General features: G+C 46.7%; 1 protein-coding gene across 1 annotated transcript in view; it reads left to right on the top strand.

Moving 5' to 3' along the window:
• The first annotated feature begins 7,136 nt into the window (after positions 1-7,136).
• LOC144119741 (uncharacterized) overlaps positions 7,137-24,959 on the top strand; it is a 32,544-nt gene continuing 14,721 nt past the window's right edge. The window contains exons 1-3 of the mRNA XM_077652288.1: positions 7,137-7,182; positions 8,878-9,703; positions 12,357-12,449. Of these exons, the coding sequence (XP_077508414.1) occupies positions 7,174-7,182; positions 8,878-9,703; positions 12,357-12,449 (928 nt within the window). The 5' untranslated portion in view covers positions 7,137-7,173. The remainder of the gene's footprint in view (positions 7,183-8,877; positions 9,704-12,356; positions 12,450-24,959) is intronic.

Genomic DNA, 24,959 nt, shown 5'->3' on the forward strand with positions numbered 1-24,959 from the left:
TGCTCGTTTGGGCGAGGTCTATTCTGCCGATCAAAAGAGGGACTATTACATATACCTATATGATCAAATTGTGGCTTATAGACAACACTAGTAGTTTAATGCTGTTATTACGTTAATGCCTTGGTATGTGCACATGCAGATGGTACACAAATTTGGAGGCGACACTCAAACTCCGCCTTGAGGGTATGACGCACACGCTAGCGTAATGGGTTATGGATTCCATACCTAGACCAACTTGCTACTCTTTTTATTTACTAATAATTCCTGGATTTTTTTGCTCACGGCCAACGTCTTCGATGTCGCGTGAACCTGATGCTGCTGATGCTATATACGGTGAAACAGACTTGGAGCGGCAAACCGCGTAGAAGCGCTGCCAAGGCGACTTGCCGAAACGCGCGGGACTCAAGCTGCAGTCGTAGTTCCTTAGCACATCGTTCTCGACAAACCCGATGCCACGAAAGCCAACACAGCCTCCGCGCCGACCGGATGGGCAGCAAGCCTCAAGCTTCGTGGTGAACGTGCCTTGGGTTTGCGCTGCGTTGTTCGCCGCTCACCGCGTAATTCCTGCGTCCCCGCACGGCCCCACTGCGCCCGACGAGACGAGCGGGAGGCGCTAGTGTTCCTGTATATGCGGAAGCCTCAAGCTTCGTGGTGAACGTGCCTTAGGTTTGCGCTGCGTTGTTCGCCGCTCACCACGTAATTCCTGCGTCCCCGCACGGCCCCACTGCGCACGACGAGACGAGCGGGAGGAGGCGCTAGTGTTCCTGTATATGCGGAAGCATATACAGGAACACTAGGAGGCGCTGGCGTCGCATGCTATCTGTTAAGGCACTGATGTACATCGCGAAGAGGAGGAGGAGGGAGTGGTCTTAGTGTGCGCCGCCTGATGGGGCTACGTGCGCACCAAGCGAAGAGGAAAAGTAGCGGAAACGTAATTTGCTACCCGCTTGACTGCGACTTCTGTAATTTCCATGCTCGTGATTACTAGTATACACAACAATACATGTGCCTACAGAACCCTTCTAAGACAACACCGTATTCACTAGACACCCCTTTGGCGTGGCAGAGTGGTTAGCGTGTTCGTCTCGCACTCCGGAGGCCCTGTTTCGATTCCCCAACTCAACCAATTTCCGACTCGGTTTTATTTATTAATGCTTCCGAGATTTTTCGCTCACGGCCAACATCGCCGACGCTGAATACGACACCTGCTTTTCTGCGACACGGGGCCATTCACGCTATCTTGTTGAAAGAGTCCCTTGTAAGCCTTCACGGCAGTCGACTGTTATGGCCACGGACCGAGGTTCTTGTCCTATGTGCAAGGGCAAGGATCAAGGAGGTCAAGAGCAAAACGCAGCTTACGTCTTCCATTTACAAAGACAGGACACTCACACAGGAGATGACCGATTGTCTCTTCGCAGACACAACGTTAAAAAGAAGGGTTGTCGGCCATCCCGATCCGGAAAGCATATTCTTTGTGAATGCAACGCCGAGCCGCAGAAGGCGCAGCAATGTCGCTTCGCGATGAGCTATGTCACAAGGAAGACGGAGGCGCTGTCCGGGGTCCAATGCCCTGAAGCGACGGGTGCACAGCTCTTTCGTGTTCTACGCTGAAAGTGTGAGCTCAAGCGCTAAAGAACGAAGCCCACACGCTGCGTCAGCTCTCGTTACAGGGACATTGAGAGGGATCCCGTCGTTGTGGGCAGAACGGGCAGCCTCGTCTGCCTGGCGATTTCCTTTAATACCGCAGTGCCCTGGCAGCCACTGGAAAATCATGTCATGTCATTTTAATATGGCGTCGTGGTACAGCTTGCGGATTTCGCCAACGAGTTATTCTTGCGATCCGCGGCCTAGTGCACCGTTATGGCTGATGTCTTTGTAAGATGTTTCAAGCCAGATGCAATTCTAGGAAGGAGAGAATTATTTTTGTGAAAAACTGTATTACCCGATTATGACGTTCTTTGAGGCACACCCAGAAGAAAAAGGTATGATGCTAGCAAAATCGAATTTGCAACATCCGCGAATTACTTCAAGAATCTTAGACGCAGCAAGTGACTTCTTTGAGCTTATTGCAGTTAATCTGCTCTAGCTAGAAATGCGCGTACTGATTTTTCAGATGGCATTTTATACGGCGCAAACAGCCTTTTTATGCACATTTTAACTGTTGTTCCAGAATTTTTTGTGATGTACTTAAAAGTGATGGCAGAATACTAAAGAATTAGAGATACGATGGCTACTTGCTCTGCATGTACCGAAAACAAGGAACGGTGGGCTCGGTCGCGCCTACCACTGCGTCCATCAATTTCTACATAGAACAGCGAAGAGAACTAAATCGCATGTCCATTTCACACGGATTATCCTAGAGAGCAATATCTTTGACACTAGCAGGAAGACATTCAGAAAGCAAGAAATTCGAAATAATTGCTAGCCTGGCCAATGGAAAGCCGAGCTATAGAACTGCCTTGTCTCTATGTGAAATGAAAATACAGGAAGCCAACAGTAATGGAAACAAAGTAAACTATAAAGAGTGTTCGAATCCTTTTTATTTCTTTCATTATGTTATTGATAAATAGGAACCGAATACTGCAATTACAGTATGGCTCAACAGATAACTGATAAGAAAGCAAAAAATACCAACCACAATCCGCCGGCTGGATCTGAAACCACACCACCGAATTTCGCGTACGAAGCTCTAACAACGGATCTACGAAGTTGGCTGTCCATTCATCTACTTTCGGGGTAGCTAGCTCTGCGTGCAACGTGGCCTTCGGAGCGTGCATCAGCGCCACCGTTGATAACAGCGACGGACGTAGTACGTCCTGTACTGCAGCGAGAGCCATGTTGGACGTGATCGAACTGTGTGGACACCCACCATGCGAAAAGGTTTATACTATTTATTGCATATCAATATCAATAAACATGACAAGTAAAAAAACAAAAAATTACAACATTCTCGCATTCTCTATTTTGTTCCCAAGTCCCTTGCCTTCCTTCCTTTACTGGTGATAATAAGACCCCCAATTCCGCACCGTTTTTAGCTGAATAGCCAACGAGCGCCTCGGTTGTGGCACCCTTGATCCTATAGACAGCATAAGAGAGTTGTCGCACCGCGTCCGCCTTCACAGTTCTATCACATTCCACGTAACAGTCACAGTAATACAAGACGTACTACGTCCGCCGGTGTGGACGATGGTGGTGTTGATGAACACTCTCATGGTTACGTCACACGAAACATAAATACTCCCGAATGTAGAACGTTGGACAGCAGCTGCAGTATATCATGAGGTAGTGCACAGTGTGCGAAAATCGGTGGTTTTGTGTGTGATCCCTCGGCAGCAAGTGGTTATCTTTTCTTCTCCATTGTACAGAATTATCTTTAAGCCGTAAAGTAATTACACCATTAAATTCTCACTGATGAAAAATACATCTAAAAAATTATAAACACTTCCCGTCACCACGGTGACTCAGTGGTTATGCGGCTCGGCTGTTGACTCGAAAGACGCCGGTTCGATCCCGGCCACGGCGGTAAAATTTCGATTGAGGCGAAATGCTAGAGGTCCGTTTACTGCGCGATATCAGTGCATGTTAAAGAACCGCAGGTGGTCGAAATTTGCGGAGCCCTCCAATACGGCGTCCCTCATAGCCTGAATTGCTATCGGATGTTAAGCCACCATAAACCCAACATTTTCCTGCGCTTTAATTGGTTTCGGTGACTGCTGGCTTCCGTTTTTGTACATCATAACGAGGCCCTCATTTCCCTTCTGTTATCTGTACTATAGCTCGTCATGGATGAAAACGATGCCGTGTTTAGTATGGGCACAGCGCTTGTCATGCAGATATGTTCTCAGATATTCTTTCGATGCAAACGGTGGCCAGGAAATTTTGTTTTTTACAACACTGGGTTTCATACTATTCTTCAAGGGGCGTTTCAATGTCTCGAGCACTGTCTGGGTTTTGGGCAGTCTTTCATGTTTTCAAAATTCTGCTATTGTAAAATTTTACTGCGATCTGCTGAAGCTGATGTTACTATATTTACTGAGCGACATGCAAGTATGTTATCAAAGCATTCTGCAATGCTCATTAATTCATGTTTTGTAATCATTAACATGAAGGCATTGATTTGCTAATTTGTTTGGCGTTTTGCCACTCTCCCCTCACCTCCCGTTCAGAAGCACTGCTTCTTAAAGATTTGGACATTCACTCACAAACTGCTTTCACAATCAAAGTGTCTTGAAACGAGCGGTCGCCGTGTAGGGCATAATAAATTCACTCGCTTTAAAAAAAGCAGCAGTACGGTGGGACCTGACGCTCACATCAAGACACGCATCCTGCGCTGCGAAAAATACATCACATCCAAGCAAGATATTCGTATGCGCGTGCAATAAAGTATGTGCATTGCATGAATTCAGCACTATACGGTGGCTCAGAATTTATTATTGCTCTATTTTCTGTCTCTGTACGTAGGCCACAAAATTACAGAAAATATGCATGCGAGATTTCATTCGGACATAAAATTAATAATACCAACACCTTCAATGCGTCAGTCGATGCGGTCTCTATTATTGCCTGTAAAGAGTGCGAGAACGCTGGGGACATTGCTGCTTGGTTTGTGCTGTTCATTTTATGCGTCCTAGGTTAACACCTTTCAAATTTGGTTCCGCGGCTTCATAAAAACCTTCTATAAACTAAACATTTTATGCTCTTATTTCCCGTCTTGGTGTAGCAAAGTGCTCTTTCCTTTTTTCTCGCTAGGTACAATATTTCTTCTGCTAATTTGTTGTAATCAAACGTTTCTTTTTCTCTCTCTCCGCCCACCTTTATTGCTCTCGCTGGCATGGCTTGCTTTGTGCTCACAGCAACATCAACTAGCCCTGGACCGTCAAACCGCCGACCTGATCAGCAATTGATAATGGGCGGCCAATAGAGTAATTTTTCTTGCCTCTTGTGATTCTGATATAAACAAAGCCACCATTTGTGTTATCGAACATATTTCCTGTGTTTCGTCGTTGCATTACTTTATAACTCCGTTAGCCAATCAAAGGTGGCGAGCTGCATCGGTTACGCGTCTGCCCTAGCGAGGCCGCAGCATCTACACCAGATATCCAGTTAAGTTTCTTCAACAATGTGGTTGCAGAGGCGCACTGAATGGCGGATATTGTGGCGTGAATTATTTCTCACACTAGGTGATCAACAGTTTTAGGCTTTTGTATACTCAAGAGCGCAACCTATCATACATCGCAATAGAAAAGCGACCTCCCCCATCAAGAGTCCGTGCTTTACGGCCTAAACGAAAGCTACGAAGTGGTATCATGATATATCAGCACGTGCCATAAATACTGGCTTGATTTTTCAGAGCAGGGTTGAATGTCACGGTGCATACTAATACTGGTTATGATAGGTGAGATTAATGGTAGCCTCAGCTCATGTTTCCTATCCAGACCAAGTTCAGCCTATCGATTCAATGAAATTAAAATTCTTTTGAGGATTGCGACTGCCTTGAGCGGCCTAAAGCAGGTTGCATAAGCACGCAAAACAGGTTTAACGAATGCATAAATACAACGTACTGAACGAAAATGTGCAGTTCGGCACAGAAAATTTGCGATCATAAAAGTTAGGAGGAGGATTAATTAAAAGACATTAAAATCATTTGGAGCCTTCTTGAAATCCCAGTTTTCGAATTCAGCTTGTTTTATTACCCTAGTCATGCCTGTAATAAGCTGCAGTGTCCAAGCAGTGTTTGGTAATCAGTAACTTATGCATTCATTTATTTCGCTTTGTTTCAGTTCCTTTGTCTGCTCCATGTTCAATTGTTTTAGAGACGAGCACATAATACTTGTACTTTTTTTAAAATGCGCTTGAAATATGAAGTTGCCAGAACTGTGTAAAGTTCGAACTTGCGAGTTCCAGGACCCATTTCAATTCGTTTCTGTGGCTTTTAGTCCTGTGTCATTCAAAAAAGATTATGAGATAAAAAATTTAGTTGTGCTAAACTGAAGTTTCGCCATTGTCCGTAGTTCTTCTGCTCTGGAGACACCCGGCTTAGCTTTAGTTGAAAACTTTCGCAGTTGTTCTTCGGTCCAGAAGCGAAAAGGTTGAAAGAACCAGACCTCTGAAACTGAGTTAATAGTAGCAAATTCCACAAATTAAAAAAATGCGAAAAAATAGAGAAAGAGATTTAGAGGATTGGAACCGTGCTAAACCTCTGCCTATTCTTTTCATTCTCATCAGTCGCCTCTTTCAAGTTTACGCAGAAAATACTAATCGCCTGAATTAAATTATGCTTGGAGCGGCGTTTTCTTTGTTTTTGGGTTAATGCAATGAACATGAGCGCCGCAGAAGACCGGGTGGTCTACCTTTTTATTTTTTTATAACACAACTCGCAGATATTGACGACGAATGTGAGACTAAAAGCAGCGGGAATGCAGAGACCCAGTTCGCGGTGGCATCCCCATCAAAAAGGACGTCACCACCTGAATCTTGATTAACTAAGGCAACGAGAGCGGCTGTGCCAACGGTGAAGAAACCACGGTCTTGGGCAGGCAATTGGCTCTTCGTTATTTCCTAAGGCATGAATTGATTTCCGACCTGTGGGTTACCAGAACTGGCTCTTCGACCCTGGCCTTCATGTAAGGCTGACGCACCAGTAGAGATGTTTAGGCCACTTATATGTTTTTATTTTTTCCATCTCAGAACGAGAAGGCAGGGGTAAATACAAAAAAGAAAAAAGAAAAGTTGGCAGAGTTGGAAGAATGGACAGAGAATCCACGATTCTGAGAATTTTATATCGATAAGAAGTACTGTTTCCCTGGAAATACGTTAATTGAATATCTTCAAAATTTACTCCAGTGAAGCCATGCTACAAAATTGAAAAAAAGCAGTGAAACTGGATGGCACTACGAAGTCGTAGATGCTTGACTTTGGCGGCCTGCACGCTAATTACAGGAACACCTCGAAATACTGTCAACGGCAGAAGTAATTTTTGATGCAGGACGCATCGACCATAGAAAAAATTGGTCAGGGCATGGCAGTGTTCTTGTATTTGACATGTTTCCTTATCCTCCAATGCGATTCACATGACTGCACCCTCTCCCCTAGGATTTCAAATAAAAGGAAGTAGGCCACCTCTCCGGAGCCAGCAGCCCTCTGTCCTCGGTACCGAGTGGAGTAAGCGCAACAATGGTCGCTGTGAGTATTTTTTGCTTCCTTTCTTTCGCTCAAAGGCACCGGCTGTGATGACTAGGAGTTCACTTTCTTTGAGGAAAGGATGCAGATTTATTGCTTCATAAAGTATATCTCTTAGTCCCCTACAATTATTTTTTGGTTTAGAAAGTATACTAATAGCGCGGCGCTTACCTTTTTGCTCTGCTGACAGAGAGCTTCCTGCAAGATGTATACCTTATATCATTGGCAGCTGATCGACGCCAAGAATATATTCAGTTTTCGACGATGTGCGCGCAGTGAGAGATAGTAGTTTTCCAAATGATTACGTGGAGAAAAAAAAAACAGCCTTTGAGCGCACCTCGATTTGAAAGCAAACCAAAGCCTCATCTTCATGGAATTTTCCGTAAGGCGCAGTCAGCATGAAGCAGGCCCCATGTCAAAAGTTTCAGCAAGTGTTAAGCATACGCGCTTTTAAAAACCATCGGCTTGTGTAGTAAATGTGTTTCTGACATCCTGTAGGAAAAAGGGACCAATCTTTGCATCGCATTCAAATTCAAAAAGAACTTTCTTATTTTTGCCTGCTTCTCAATTTCAATCTTTCATTAGGAAAACACTAATTCGAAAAATTCAGACACCTGTCCTATTAAGCTGGCTTTAGAGATGGTCGCCTCATGTTTTCAGAGTCATTTTCTGCATACAAATTGCTCTTTTGAATATCTCGTTGCCGGTTTCTCATATTTATTTCAGTACATGCGATTAACGTTTACTATTGTCATGACAAGAAAAACGTCTCAACTACAATTTTCAGTCTACGAGGGTAAATGCTCATCATCACACTAGTTCAGCAAACGGCATTTAAAATGTGGGTCGTTTGTTTAAGTTTTGAGACCACAAAAAGTTATTCCGACATGATTTGCTGATACCGAGTTCGAACGATATTTAGTGTAATTTCTGACTTTTCAAATTGCAGCAAGTAAAACAGAGTACTTAAGTCAGTGTACTTTGCCACCTAGGATCTGGATATCCTCTAGGCACACGAATTGATTCTTAATTTTGTTGCCGCATGTAGTTATCGATACAAGCTCGAAGATCTTCGTCTCGGGATTGCTATTTATTATGGAGGGATTTCGATGTGGTTGGATAGTATATGAAAAGGACCACAAAGCAAAGAAAAATGTCCTTTGCAGCCCAGGATTGTGTCACGGATTTAGAGCTAATGATGTATCTCGTGTCAGTGTACAATTTTGCGGGGAAAATTTTCAAAGGGAAAAATATATTCTGAGAAACACATATGAGCAGGAAATAAAAAGAAAAATATTTCCGGCCATTCAAACACGTTTCCTTTCTAGACGACCGATTTATGCGCCTAAAACCAAGCAGAATCGAATGCCTTGAGGTGTTGTCAGAGAGTAAAAAATGTGTCTAGCGCACAAACCCAGAAGAGAAAAAGCATGTTCGTTCTTAAAAAAAAATTACAGGTCTGTTAGGCACATTTCTGATCAAGTCAGACGGCTGCCTTTTTGAGTCCCTTTGCCCATAAACTTTTTTCCTTTTGGAACTTCACTGCATCCTTGCATGCGTCATTGCGCAAAAATCAGTTGGGAAAGAAAGTTCCTTGCCAGTTTTGTTCGGTATGTATTCTCTCAATAACAGAAGAGCTGTTCTTGATCTGCGCGGAAAATAAATACTTCTCCTGATATTACCTTCGCCCTTTCGCAGTTCCGTGCGTGCCTGATCTTGGCCCTGGCCGCCAGCGCCTTCGCTGGTTATCCAGGCTACGGCTACGGCCTGGGCTACGGCCTGGGTTATGGCTACGGAGCCTCCTACGTTGCCGCTCCAGCCGTCGCCGCCTACCACGCCCCAGCTGTTGCCACCGTCCACCACGCCCCAGCCGTCGCCACTGTGGCACACGCTGCCCCAGTCGTTGCTGCTGCTCCAGCTGTCACCACCACGTACCACGCCGCCCCAGCTGTGGCCACCGTGGCCCACGCTGCCCCAGTTGTTGCCGCTGCTCCAGCCGTCGCTACCTACGCTGCTCCAGCCGTGACAAAGGTTGCCACCACCTACCACGCCCCTGTCGCCACCGCTGTTGCCGCTCCAGTAGCCACCTACGCCGCCGCTCCAGCCGTCGCCACTTACCACGCTGCCCCGGCCGTTACCACTTACCACGCCGCAGCGCCAGTCATCGCTGCTGCTCCAGCTGTGACCAAGGTGGCCACCACCTACCACGCTCCAGTCGCTACCGCTGTTGCTGCTCCAGTCGCCACCTACGCCGCCGCTCCAGCAGTCGCCACTTACCACGCTGCCCCAGCTGTTGCCACCACCACCGTCCACCATGCCCCAGCTGTTGCCACTGTTGCCCACGCTGCTCCAGCTGTCGCCACCGTGGCTCACGCTGCTCCAGTCTATGGATATGGCATTGGCACCCTCGGCTACGGTGTCGGCCACTACGGCTTCGGTTACGGTCTTGGCTCCTACGGCCTGAACTACGGCTACGGCCTCGGCTCTCCATTCGACTACGCCACCCTCCTCCGCAAGAGGAAGTGTGAGTACTTTGAAGTTTCCTCATGTGCACAGCGTTTGTCAGTATTATACAATATGTGCCATTTTGAACGAAACCACTGGTACTAGTTAAAACTGAGCTTTTTTTAACACTTGCTAAAAATGGGACGTTCTTCACGTATATGGCCATACCAAGCCAAGTGTTCCTGCTGGCCCCACCAATCTGTGAATATGCTAAGACACCCCAATTTAAGCCAAAACGCATCCCTTTGTAGAGTAGCAGTGCCGGGTGACACAGTCAACTGACGGGTTTGTGAAAGACTGAGCGTTTATCTCTTGGTTTTCCTCATTTTTTTTTATTACAGAAACTCAAGAAAGACCACGCCTACACTCAACACCAAACATTTTCCGGCGTCCTCCAGCGAGGTGTCATGTGTCAATAAACTTGTACATTTTCACACATGTGGTGTTTTGAGTGAATGCTAAGAGAGGGTAGAAAAGCACAATGAACATGTACAACAGCTACTATCGTTAATGCAGAATCTACCCATTTTAATTCCAGGAGTATAATGAGGAAAAAAGCAACCAATCCGAAAAGTGACTGTGCTCCCCACCGTTTACACATAAGGATAACCCGTAATGAAAAAGAATGTGCACGCTAAGTGAAGGTATTATTTTTACTGATACTCTTTTGGCGGCTGTTTGATAATAACGTGACCTGTCCACTTCCGCGCCTCAATTGCAGAGCTCTCAAACGTTCCGACCAGGAACGAACAGATCATTCAGCCCTGTTTACTGCCCCTTAAAAGGCGACAGGGCAGCGGCGCAGCATCTGACTGTCCGATTGAAGCCAGCGGGATGCTTCCATCGCGGCGCTTGATAGCGACATGCAGACAGAGCCGTTATCGCTAGCCCTCTCGTAATCAGATAGCCAGCGCGTGCTTCGCACACTGTCACCTTTTAAGCAGCACCACACCCGGCTGAATGAGCTGATTCATTCTAGGGCGGAACATTTCAGAGCCCTGCAATGATGGCGCAAGCGGACGTGTCATTTGGTATTTTTTGTATTTCCCGGGCATCTGCAAACAGCGAAAAAAAGCCCAAATGGAATAGATGGAAAGTTAAAAATTCTTCAGCGAGACTTTTCGCGGACCGTTCTCCAACTTTCTCATTCAGTTTCTCTAGAACGTTCCTCAACTTTAGCATATTTTCGTTGCTTGCGCAGTTGGTTAATTAATCTCGACTAATTATACAGTTAATCCCACTACAAAAATAGTATAAGTTGCTCCGTACAGTAGCTAGCAACATGCATTTGGTCGCGTCGTCTTAGAGTGCAGCGGCATATTTTTAAACACTTCCTATATTTAGCTGGGACACTCTGTATAAGCAAGCAACATGCTGTAATCCATCGGATTCTGTATGGGCATATAAGTGCATGTATTATTTATTTCAACACTATCCTGCCCTGCAAAGCTGACAACGTTCTTTCTTTCTCTCCTTTTTGTCTTTCTTTCATTCTTTCTTCCTTTCTTTCTTTCTTTCTTTCTTTCTTTCTTCCTTTCTTTTTCCTTTCTTTCTTCCTTTCGTTCTTTCCTTCTTTCTTCCTTTCTTTATGTCTTTCTCTCTTTGTTTCTTCCTTTTCTTTTTTGTTTCCTTTCCCTCTTTCCTTCCTTCTTTCTTTCTTTCTTTCTTTCTTTCTCTCTTTCTTCACACTTTGAACGCATGGAGGGTTTTTAGCAGGTTACAAACGCGAAAACAAGACACAAACGTGCAAAAATTGAGAGCTACAATTTACAGGAACTCGGAGTCTAGAGAACAAGCAACACTAAGCGCAATAAAAAAAAAACATTCAAAACAAAACTACAGGAAAACTTAAGACAAAACCGCAAGAAAATATAGGCCCAATAAGCACAAGAGAAACTGAACTATAGCAAAGTGAACTACACAAAATATTCCCCCATTTGCATCAACGGCTGTATTCCTGCATTGTCTGTAAATAGGTAAAGAGAGGGAGGGAAAGGCAGGGATGTTAACCACAAAGGCTTCCGATTGCCTACCCTGCACAGCTGAAGGGAATGAGGGTATTAAAAAGGGAACAAAAAAGGAACGGGAACCACAGTTACAATCGGTCAATCAAGCCAAGCCGGTCCAGAGCACAACGCAGCTTACGTATTCCGTTCACAAAGACAGAACACTCACACAGGAGAAGACCGATTGTTTCTTCGCAGACACAAAATTCACAAGAAGGGTTGTCGGCTATCCCGATCCGGAGAGCATATTCTTTGTGAAGGCCACGCCGAGCCACAGACAGCACAGCAATGTTGCTTCGCGACGAGCTATGTCGCATGGAAGACGGAGGCGCAGTCCGGGGTCCAATGCCTTGAAGAGACGGTTGCACAGCTCTTCTGTGTTCTACGCATAAAGTGTGATATCCAACGTCAAAAACAAAGCACGCACTCTGCGTCAGCTCTCGTTACAGGGACATTGAGATGGATCCCGTGGTTGTGGGCAGAACGGGCAGCCTCGTCTGCATGGTGATTTGCTTTAATACCGTAGCGTCCTGGCAGCCACTAGAAAATTTTAATGTTCTTTTAATGTGGCGTCGTGGTACAGCGTGCGGGTTTCGGCAACGAGTTCTTCTTATGATCCGCGGCTTAGTGCACCGTTGTGACTGATTTCTGTGTAAGATGTTTCAGGCCAGACGCAGTTCTTGGAAGGAGAGAATGATTTGTGTGAAAAACTGTTTTATCCCATAATGACGTTCTTTGAGGCACACCCAGAAGAAAAAGGTATGATGCTAGAAAAATGGAAATTGTAACATCCCAGAATTACTTTAGAAATCTAAGACGCGGCGAGTCCCTTCTCTGAGCTCATTGCAGTAAATCTGCTCTAGCTAGAAATGCGCTTACCAATTTTTCACATGGCATTTTATATGGCGCAAACAGCCTTTTTATGTACATTCTAATTTTTACATAAAACGTTTTTGTGATCGGCTTCAAAGTGATGGCAAAATACTATAGAATAGCTATACTATACGATGGTTACTTGCCCACCATGTTCCGAAAACAAGGAACGGTGAACTCGGTCGCACCTACCACGGCGTCCATCAGTTCGTGCATAGAAGAGCGAAGAGATCTAAATCGCATGTCCATTTGACACGGATTATCCTAGAGAGCAATATCTTTGACACTAGCAGGAAGAAATTGAGACCGCAAGAAATTCAAAAGAATTCCTAGCCAGGCCAATGGAAAGCCGACCTAGAGACCTGCCTTGTCTCTATCTGAAATGAAAATACAGGAAGCCAACAGTAATGGAAACAATGTAGACCATTAGGAGTGTTCGAATTTTTCTTATTTCTTTCATTGCGATATTCATAAATAGGAACCGTATACTGCAATTACATTATGGTTCATCAGATAACTGGTAAGAAAGTAAAAAAATACCAACCACAATCCGCCGGCTGGATCTGAACCCAAGACATCTGAATTTCGCGTACGAAGCTCTAACAACTGATCTATGAAGGCGGCCGTCCAATCATCTACTTTCGAGGGTGCTAGCTCTGCTTTCAACGTGGCCTTCAGAGCTTGCATCAGCGCCACCTTCGTCAACAGCGGCGGAAGTATTACGTCCTGTATCACAGCGAGTGCCATGTGGAATATGGTCGACCTTTGTCGCAAATTGGTAATGCGTCCCCGACTTTCCGAACCGAGGGAACGCTATCGCGTGCTTGTTCTAACGAAGTAACAGAGAGATCAGGCAAAACAAAACGAAGGCGTATTTATAATTTAAAGGAACAGAGCCGATACGAAACGAAAACAAGAAAACGCATGCACTCAACACGCGTAGAACACTGCAGTATAAAGAAAAGAGTTCACCAACTACTGAACGACCCTGTAGTGCGATGCGTCGCTGGCATTGCGTCGAAAGAAGCGGCGGAAGGGAGCCAGGTGGTATTAAGGGCGGAGGGAACTGCAGAAATACGCCGGTGGTCTACCGTCAACGGCCCGAAGACCTTGGCAGCAGCAGGAGAACCGCAGCCAGGACCCGTCGACGGCGTTACGAAACGCCGGAGGCTTAAGCAGGCTATCCACAAGTGCCTTTCGGAAGCACGGACCATCGGCTGCCACCTCCACGCTGGCAAGGGACGCAGGAGTCTTGCGTCAGTGATCCAAGGGAGGTTCATGGCAGCACGGACCCAACGTCCGAAGCCTTTCACCACCACGCTTGAATGACCCGATCTCCGCTGCGCTGTCTCCATTCACACCTCGCTTTTCTGACACGTCAGGTCTGTGCTCCTCGTACTCGCCTCGCTCTTCGTAGTCGTCGCCTCACGCACACCATTCGCACGTACACACGCGCAGTGTTGGTCTGGCACGCGTAGCGCTCCCCTGTCCGACGCACCACTCTCAACGCACCGCGTTCAAAAATCCCCCGACGATTTGTTGTGCACCTCACATATGACCCCCATTCGGAAAAGTTTTTTCGCAGAAAAAACTGCCATCGGTGCACACAACGCTAATGTTCACGTGAGAAGCGGTCGACTTAGACGCCGTCGAAGTCACCGAAGGCGCTTTAGGCAATTACACATAGAGGCACATAGAAACGCACATGTGGTGAAACATGATTCATCTCGCCAAGGAAAAGCAAACCATTTGCAAATCATTGGACACACCATTTACACACAACGAAGAGAAGTAAAAATTCGCAACCACTCCTAGACTCGTAGACTACAAGTAACCAGTGCAACAAACCGGATAGTAGCAATGTACAGGGGCGATGGAAAGAAACGCGAAGAGAGCGAGGCATAGGCGCTCCGCTGTTTGCATTTCTTTTCACCACGCTTTTACTTAGGCGGTAGCAAAAAGACACTAAGGTCGTCCGTGATGCATTCTAGGACGACACTAACGTCTTTTTCTTACCTCCCACGTAAAAGCGCGATCAAAATAAGTTCCAACTGCAAAGCACATGGGCACGGCGCTGTCCGCATTTCTTTCCATCCCGATAGTACATTGGGCATCACCCTCCGGTAATTTACAAATGACTCATGCAATCAGCGCCTACGTTTTCCGAGCCTGAGTCACCTTCTTCGATTACGGCGAGTGATGACGATTGCACGGTCTCTTGGGACGCACACGTTTCGTATCGTTTGAGCATTTTGATGTAGGAGAGCTATGTTAGAGTGGCCCCAGAGGATATTGTTGTGGAAGAGCTTCTTAGAGTGGCCCAAGTCGATTCAATATCTAATTTATTATCAGCTACGGGTCCTATTTGGACCCAAGATAATAAACGTAGTTTTGGAATGTAGCTGGGTGCTTAAAGCTCTCCGGCACAGGTTGGCCCGGTATTGAAGTGCCTCCGGGATCCGCCCGGGTTCTGATAGCGCGCCCTCGTCTTTTCTTTCTATCTTTTCACTCTCATCTTTCAACTCTCCTACTTTCAGCACGAGGCAGCGACTGTGGCTCCGCTTTAGTCTCTTTTCCAGAAACCACAAAGGGACTTTCCCACTACATCAGATGTTTATTGTGGCTGCTCGGCAAATGAATGAGGGCACGGTCTACAAACATTAAAAGCCTCTTCATGTCTTCATGCTGTTCCTGTCATAAAATCTCTTCTGAAAATGTTGGGCACGCAACAAATTTTGATGTGCCGCTCTCACAGTTTTGCTCGAGACGTTCTCTTGGATCGAGAACGTAGCCATATGACGTTTTCGTGTCTTCTCCCAGCTCTTCTCCGGTCCAGAGCTCTCTAAGGACTGCGAGAGGCCCTCGCGCATGCCGTCCAAATATCAACTCAAACAAAAAAACCCCAGACTCGCCTGTGGCACCTCTCTCTATGGCAACTGAAGCGGGGCGATATAATTATGTCATGATTTGTACTGCTCCTGATTGAGCTTCCGCAGCATCTGCTTGAGTGTGCCGTTAAATTTCGCCACATTCCTATTGCACATTGGATGGTAAGGGGTCGTGCTGAGATGTTTCACCGCCAAGAGATCATTGACCTCTGTCATTATTTAAGAATAAAACAGCAGCCCTGGTCACAAAGTATCTTTCTCGGAAAACCTATTCGTGAAAACATCTCCGCCAAACCTTCTGCCACGGTTTCTGAATCAATCTTTGGCAGATCAACGACGTCAGGACACCGCGTGGCAAGATCGACTAGAGTGAGCATATATCTATTCCCTTTCACTAATGTGGGCGACAGCGTACCGATAATATCGAGAGCGACCCTATCAAATAGAGTCGAAGAGAGACATGCGTCCCAACGAAGCTTTCCCTACTTTGTCTTTCGAGCACATCCTTTGGCAGGTGTCGCACGACCAACATACCTCTTAATCTCCTGCAATCCTGTCCAGTAGAACTCCTCCAGAACTCTATCTGTTGTTTGCTTAATTCCCTGGTGCCCCGCCAACGGGATATTGTAGGCAAGGCTTAACACCTGCGATCTGCAAGACTTTGGAAGTACTACCTGTCGAACCTCTCAGCCGGAGGCGAGATGATAGAGGCGGTACAGCAAACCCTTTTCGACAGAATACGAGTACGAAGTGCCATGCTTGCCATGGAACATCTTTCCTACTTTCATTCAACATGCCTTTAATGACCCATCCTCTCTTCGCTCTTTTCCTAGCATTTCCTTTGTGAACCGCATGAAACTGACGCTTAAAGCAGAATTTTCCTTACTTCGTCTGGAAATTTCCTTTCCAGCCAGCACCACTTCTGGGCTCTTGCCTTCACCATTTTCACTGGCAACCTCGTCATTGCCTATGCCTGGACATACTTTAGCAACGTCCTCTATTTCTTCCAATTATTATCTGGATTTGAAGCCTCACGGGCCTCTGGTATATGTCCAATTATGATACCGTACAATAGCGTCCCCATCCACTTCACCAGGGCCGTGCCAGTGAAATAAGGGGAAGCGATATAGACTTCTGCCTCGGGAACTTCCAGACTATTGCCATCAACAAGGAACACCGTACATCTTTAGCGCGTGAGAGCTGAGGCAGGAGCTATGCCTTCCGCACAAGCACCGTATTGCTCTCCGTGTACCGTAAAACACGTATGGGTAGACCTCGGAGATCTCCCTCAAGAACCGCCATGTGTAGTGCGTCTGCAGACTTTCTCTGGAGAAGTCCGACCACCACCTTATCCTTAACTAGTTCAAGCTTACCTGCTGTTGTTGACACCGCTTCAGGCCCAAAACACCCTGCGTGAAAACAACAGGACTATTGACAATGGATTTCGAGCTTTCTGGAGCAGGAACTTACATTGTGCCCTGTTTTTCGACAATAAACATAAGTAAGCTGTATTTGGCTTAGGGCGGCAGGCGCAGCATTACGTCCACGTCATTTACAAATGAGACGCCTTCCAGGCTGTCTTCATGATGGAACATCCTTCTCTCTCAGGATGCCCACCTCTAACAATTCTTTAAAGAAAGACAAGTTTCTTTGCCACTGGGCCTCTGTAAAGTTATCTGCTGCCTACGTAACTTTGTCCAGCGCCTTGCACTCTCTTTCTCGAAGGAAAATCGCCAGACTACTATGAGAGTTCCTCATCAACTGTTCGGCCACCACCAAGTCAAGTAAATCATTTTACGTTGTAGTCGCTCCATCTCGCTCCATCGTTCAAAAAGGGGCAGAACAAGGGTGCTGTGTATTGCTTGACTGCTGCTTCAAGAGGTGTATTTCTTTCACGTAACCTTTCGGGATAACCCTCTGCTGTGAACCGAAAATGTTGGAACAGGGCTAGTTTTGCCTTATGATAATCCATTGAATCCGATGGAGACTACCGACCGAACACACAGAGGGCCTCCCTAGTCAAATAGATACTCAGTGCTGCAGCCCTTTTTTCTTGGGCCAGCTGAGCCCTAAAGCATATGCTCAAAACGTTTGAGGGCTGCATTTAAGTCATCCCTGCGATCGTCGAAAGTCGAGACCAATTTGTAGGGGCTAACGGCGGCTTAGGGCCCCGATGCTAGTTCTCGATTGCCCCCACCAGCTTCTACGATCCTTAATTGAAGCTGCAATCTACGCTGTTAAGCTTCTCGTAATTCCTTTTAATGCTCGCGTTCAGCCTCACGTTTGACTTGTGCTTAACGCTCTTCGGCCTCTGTTAGAGAATTTTCATCCTCGCGTTGAGCCTCACGTTCGCCTTGTCCTTTAGGCTCTTCAGCCTCTGCTAGCGCCTTTTAACGCTCGCGTTAAGCCTCTTGTTCGGCTTGTGCTTTAAGCTCTTCAGCCCCTGCTAGCGCCTTTTCATGCTCCCGTTGAGCATAACGTTCGGCTTGCGGTTTTGTTTCTTCAGCCTCTGCTAGCGCCTTTTTATGCTCACGTTGAGCCTCACGTTCCTCTTGTGCTTTAGGCTCCTAAGCCTCTGCTGGCACCTTTTCATGCTTCCATTGAGCCTCACGTTCTTTTTGTCCTTTAGGCTCTTTAGCCTCTTCTAGCGCCTTATAACGCTCCCCTTGAGCCTCACGTCCGGCTAGTGCTTTAGGCTCTTCATCCTCTACTAGCGGCTTTTAATGCACCCGTCGAGCCTCACGTTCGGCTTGTGCATTAGGCTCTACAGCCTCAGCTAGCGCCCCTTAATGCTCCCGTAGAGCCTCACGTTCGCCTGGTGCTTTAGGCTCTTCAGCCTCTGCTAGCACCTTTTAATGCTCCCGTTGATCCTCACGTTCCGCTTATGCCTTAGGCTCTTCAGCCGGTGCTAGCACCTTTTAATGCTCCCGTCGAGCCTCACGTTTGGCTCGTGTTTTAGGCTCTTCAGCCTCTGATAGCGCCTTTTAATGCCGAAGTTGACCCTCAAAGTTGGCTTATGCTGCAGGCTCTTCAGTCTCTGCTAGCGCCTCTTTAATGCTCCCGTTGAGCCTCACATTAGGCTTGTGCTTTAGGCTCTTCAACCTATGCTAGCGCCTTTTAATGCTCCCGTTGAGCCGCACGTTCGGCTTCTGTTTTTGCCTCTTCAGCCTCTGCGAGCCCCTTACAATTTTCCCGTTAAGCCTCACATTCTGCATATGCTTTAGCCTCTTGAGCCTCTGCTAGAGCCTTTTAATGCTCCCGTTGAGCCTCACATTCGCCTTGTGCTGTAGGCTCTTCAGGCTCTGCTAGCGCCTTTTAATGCTCCCGTTGAGCCTCAAGTTTGGCTTGTGCTTTAGGCTCTTCAGCCTCTGCTAGCGGCTTTTAATGCTCGCGTGGAGACTCACGTTCGGCTTGCACTTAAGGCTTTTCAGCCACCGCTATCGCCTTTTCATGCTCACGTTGAGGCTCAAGTTCAGCTTGCGTTTTCTCTCTTCAGCCTCGGCTGGCGCCTTTTTATGTTCTCGTTGAGCCTCATGTTCGGCTTGCGCAGGTTTGCGTCGGTGATCCAAGGGAGGTCCCCAGCAGCGCGGACCCAATGTCCGACGGCTGCCACCTCACGCTCGAATGACCCGATTTCCGGTAAGCTGTCTTCCTTAATAATAATAATTGGTTTTTGGCGAAAGGAAATGGCGCGGTATGTCTCACATCTCGGCGGACACCTGAACCGCGCCGTAAGAAGAAAGAGAGAGGTGCCGTAGTGGAGGGCTCCGGAATAATTTCGACCACCTGGGAATCTTTAACGTTCACTGACATCGCACAGCACACGGGCGCCTTAGCGTTCAGCCTCCATAGAAACGCGGCCGCCGCGGCCGGGTTCGAACCCGGGAACTCAGGATCAGTAGCCGAGCGCACTAACCACTGAGCCACCGCGGCGGGGTCTGTCTCCCTTCACACCTCGGTTTTCCGACACGTCAGCTCTGCGCTCCTCGTGCTCGCCTCGCTCTTCGCCGTCGTCGCCTCGCACACACAATTCGCACGTACACACGCGCAAAGCTTCCCTGGCACGCGCTGCGCTCCCCTGTCTGATGCACCACTGTCGACGCACCGCGTTCGAAAATCCCCTGAGGATTTGCTGTTCACCTCAAGGTGTCCCAGCTAACTATATCCAAGGTATAAAAATGCGCGGAGGCACTCTGAGCCAACGCGACAAAATGCATCCTGCTGGCTGTTGTATGGAGCAAGTCCCACTTTTTTGTATTGTGCTGAGTTGCATAATTAGTCGATATTCACCTAATTCGCAAGCAAACAAGATAGGCGAAAAAGACGAGTGAGAAAGTTGTAGAACGGTCAGCAAAACTTCTGATTGAACAATTCAAATTCTCCATCTATTACGTATAAACTTTTTTTCGCACACCGCAAATGGCCGAGAAAAGCAAAAAAATACCATGTGACGTCCCCGCTTGACCGTCGCGATTCCAAACGTTCCATGTAAGAACGGACAGATCAGTTTGCCCAGTGTGCTGCCGCTTAAAAGGAGACAGAGCAGCGGCGTAGCATCTGGCTGTGCGATTTACGCCAGCAGTATGCTTCCGTCTTGGTGCTGCGACAAGCAGACACAGTCCTTATCGCTTGCGCTCCCGTAATCGTACAGCCAGCGCGTGGGTCGCAGCCATGTCACCTTTTAAGCAGCAACACACACGGCTAAATGAGCTTTTTGTTTCTAGGGCGGAACGTTTGAGAGCACCGCAATCGATGCGCGCAAGCGGTCATGTCATGCACAGTACTGTGAATTTTTATCGCGAAGACTTTCAAAACTTTCCTCGTCTCAGCCGCTGGCTCTATTGCGGTGAAACAGCACACAGAGCTTGCGTACTCTCGTAACTCTTGGAAAATATCAAATTTTACAACAGTACATACTTAGTTGAGCCGTGCATGATGCGAAAGCGTAATCGTCTACGTAGATATCGGAAAACAAAAATAATAATAATAATAATTGGTTTTTGGGGAAAGGAAATGGCGCAGTATCTGTCTCATATATCGTTAGACACCTGAACCGCGCCGTTAGGGAAGGGATAAGGGAGGGAGTGAAAGAAGTAAGGAAGAAGGAGGCGCCGTAGTGGAGGGCTCCGGAATAATTTCGACCACCTGGGGATCTTTAACGTGCACTGACATCGCACAGCACACGGGCGCCTTAGCGTTTTTCCTCCATAAAAACGCAGCCGCCGCGGTCGGGTTCGAACCCGGGAACTGCGGATCAGTAGTCGAGCGCCCTAACCACTGAGCCACCGCGGCGGGTCCAAAAGCAAAAACCCCCCAAAAACCCGCAAACGCCGTTTCTTCGCAAAAGGGCGGCAGTGGCGCCATCTGTTTCCTGCTGCAACCCTCCGATCCTTTCGGAGAGTCACGAAAGAAGACGATATGAGCTGAATTGGATAAAGTCACTCCCAGAATAAGAGACCAAACACTATTTTTTGAGAGGAAAAGCCTCGTTAAATCAGTGGTTGTGGGGTTTTTTTCCCACTCAGTTAGCCAAAAACGTTGGAATCGCTTCAGTTGAAGCAGACGAAACGGTCGGAACGGCATATTCAAAGGGCCCGCGCCTCTTGCAACGCTCGCCTCGGCTTCTTGTCGTCACGCCGCTTTCCGGTGCAGAAAACAGATGGCGACACTGCCGCCCTTCTGTGAAAAATGGCATTGGCGGGTTTATTATTATTTTTTTTGGTTCGCCGATCTCTACGTAGACGATTACGTTTTCGCATCATGCAGGGCTCAACTAAGTGGGTACCGTCGTAAACCTTGCTATGATACAAAGGTTAATATAATATGCAAGCTCTGTGTGCAGTTTCACCGCAAATTCGTCAGCGGTTGAGTTGGAATATTTTTGAAAGTCTTCACGATAACAACGCACAATACTATATTACTTTTTGTATTTCTCGGCCTTCTGCAGAGACCGAAAAAAAGCCGATACGTAATAGATGGAAACTTACAACTGCTCAGTTGGAGGTTTCGCGGACCTTTCTACAACTTTCACATTGGACTTTTTCGCCTATCTTCTTCGCTCTCGAGGTTGGTTGATTAACTTCCACTAATTATGCAGTTAGGCCCTAAACAAAAGTTATTGTGTTTTGCTCCGCGGAATAGTTAGCAACATGCATTTGGTCGCGTTGTTTTAGATTGCGGCGGCAGAATTGTAAACCATGTGTACATTTAGTTAGGACGCCCTGTATAAGCTGTATAAGGACACCCTGTATAACACCATGTTCGCTGCGCTGTCCTTAACTTAGGCTGAACCGTTCTGGCTAGCCTCCACGTTTCTGCCCCGTAGGTGAGTGCCGGTGAGATACAGCTGTTGCACACTTTTACCTTGACGGATATTTGTAAACTGCCATTAATGATCTGAGAGAACCTGCCATATGCGCTTCATCCCATTGTTATGCTTGTAGTTATTTCCATCTCGCGACCCGGTAAAGCGGTCACTACGTGCCCTACTAAGGCCTTTACCATGTCAACACCTTCCTGCCGATTGTGAACTGCTGCTCGCTTGCTAGACTTTTGAACAATACTTTGGATTTTTTGCCTGTTAATTTTAGAGATTCACCGTTCTGCTCTGCCTGTCTAACTCATTGATCATGCTTTACAGTTCGCCTCCGGAGTGATTCAGTAAGGCAATGTCATCAGCGAACCGCATATATTGAGATATTCTTCATCAACTCTTATCCCCAACTGTTCCCAATTCAGGCCTTGGAATACCTCCTGTAAACAGGCGGTGAATAGCATTGGCGAGATCATGTCTCCTTGCCTGACTCCCTTCCTTACTGTAATTTTAAATGGCCTATATGGGTTAGACTATGGTAGCTTTGCAGTTGCTTTATATATATATATATATATATATATATATATATATATATATATATATATATATATATATATATATATATATATATATATATATATATATAGTAGAATGTTTTCTCGTACTAAACGAAGGCTAGATATGGGGGTTTGTCATATCCTGCCCATTTCTCTATCACCTGCTTGATAATGTGAATATGAGCTGTTGTGGAATGTTCTTTACGAAAGCCTGCCTGATCATTGGGGCGACTGAAGTGTCAGGTAGCCCTGACTTTGTTTTCAGTTACCTTAGTAAATACCTTGTAGACAACGGACAATAAGCTGGTGGGTGTGTAATTTTTCAAGTCCTTCGCGTCTCCTTCCTTATGAATTAATATAACTTCTGATAAGGTCGACGTCACAAGGCATTGCGTATACGGTGGCTAGTTTATGGCGATAGCGTAGACGTATAGCATCAGCCTCACGTGCAAAAGGACGGGTGCTCGAATCGCGGTGCCGCAAAGTTCTCCACCGGCCTGGGAAAAAAACTCCGTGAGTCGATGCAATTGCATATTCAGGCCTGGGGTGCGGCGTGACCCCGGTGACCAGAACGGACAACACACTCCCTCTCCAGAACAGGATTTGGCAACCATGGTGTAGTACTTGGCCACAACCTTCTATGAACAAAGCGATTAACCTCGATAAACACGCTCTTGAAAAATCGCTCCCGAATGCTTTCGAACGTGCCGCAGAAAAAGGAGCTGAAACTAGCACCAAAACGAACAGCTTGTGACGGCAGAATGTCAATCCAAATGATAACTATGAGAATAAAGTATATTTCTCGCCCCACTAAGCGGCATCTCAACCGACCATAGGCGCAAATTGAGCAGCTTTGTGACATGTCATCTAGCGAGGCATTCATTTCAGAGATATGATATGTGTCGTTCGTGTAGTCACTACCTCAAGGACCCGCAGGGCGTATTGTAGCAGGTATGCAGCTCAGACAGCAGTACACTCTAAATAGGTGGGCGTTTAAAATATACTCCCACAGCAAAAGTGCTGGCCATTGCTGCACGAAAGCACATCGTGGGAATTTTTCATCCCTTAGTTCTGAGCTTCCAAATTCTCGCTGGCAATAGTTGATGCCGCCATATAGTTCAGACGGAGCGCGCAAGAAATAGCAGGTGCCTCCTATATGTGAAGAAATTACGCGAGTTTTAAGCCGAGGCAGAAAAGGGCAAATTATTATTAGTCTGATCTAGACGGTACATTTCGCAGGAAAAGGTACAGCGCAAAAAGACAGGACTAAAGGAGCGGACAGACAGAGGAGCTGTACTTAGGACTGATGATTTTATTGCTATGAAGGGCAATAAATATGAGAACCTAAGCACAATCAACGTGTGGCATTGCATCTCTGATTGAGTACGTCAAAAAAACAGAAGGAATGCAGGAAAGAGGTAAAACCAGCACTACTCACTCAGGCGCTGAGATAATCAATTTCTTTGCGAGCGAGTGCAAGAGATTTTTTGCTCACGCACTTTTCAGGCTTTTCATGAAGCAGGAACGCTTCAACTATTTCCCGCGTGTGCTGGTCTCTATGCCTGTACAAAATTATCGTACTGAAAGCTGGGGTGCATTTGCACTCAAGCCAATGTAAGGCAAAGATTAGTTTTGGGGGGGGGGGGGGGGGGTGCCAAGGAGCGTTCATGTTCTCTTAAACGTTCATTTACGGATATCCCAGTTTGTCCGCTGTAGCGTAGCTCATAAGATAGCTCAATTTTGTACACTACAATTTTTCGGCCCGGCAGATAAAGGAATTCATGGTTGTTCTCACAATCGGAAGGTGGCGGTCTTTCACAGTTGTCTTTCTTGAAAACACGCTGCAATTTGTCAGGAGCGGAAAAAGCGACTCGCACACGGGATTTCCCGGCTATCCTTTTCAATTTGTGCGATACCATCTGTACATAAGGTATAACCGCAAAAACACAGCTGTGCACATCATTACGGGAGGCACGTTTGTTCTTGCTTGGAAGTGGACAAGAAACTTTTCCGCCACTGCGCTCATGATGTGGTCCAGAAAACCAGCCAATCCCAGGCTCATTATCTGGCTTTTGAAGCTGGCTTGCATTTGGTGGCAGCATAATCTAGAAATAGCATTTTCAAGGCAGCTGTCACGACGCATGGTTTAACTAGCTTGTAGTGCGAAGATGAGTAGGGTAAAAATCCTTTTTGCGCTCGGGGTGCGTAACGCCAGCACAACTCTTCGTTGCTCGTTAGCATCTGTGAATCCAGAAAACAAATCCCGTCTCGATCAGGAACTTCCATTGTTAGTCGAAACGGATGCAGACCGGACTTGAACAGGGATAAAATATCGTTGGCTTGATTTCCATCGGTGTAGTCATCCTTATTAAAAATCACCAGAAATCGTCGACATAACGACAAACACGTACCACTGAAGCCCTGGGTAAGGACTTTTGCAGTCTTTGGTCAAAGCACACTAGGAGGCAGTCGCTGAGGAAAGGAGCTAGCCCTGAGCCTATACAAACGCCCTCCTTCTGGATGAAATGTCTGTCGCTGAAGGGTACGACCGTAGTGCGTAGGTATAGGGCTAGGAGTTCGAGAAGGCTGTCCAAGTCGATGCCACAGTGGTTTTGGAATTTTGTAATGCCATACTCGT

This window comes from Amblyomma americanum, chromosome 2 (assembly GCF_052857255.1).
Source record: "Amblyomma americanum isolate KBUSLIRL-KWMA chromosome 2, ASM5285725v1, whole genome shotgun sequence".
NCBI lineage: Eukaryota > Metazoa > Arthropoda > Arachnida > Ixodida > Ixodidae > Amblyomma > Amblyomma americanum.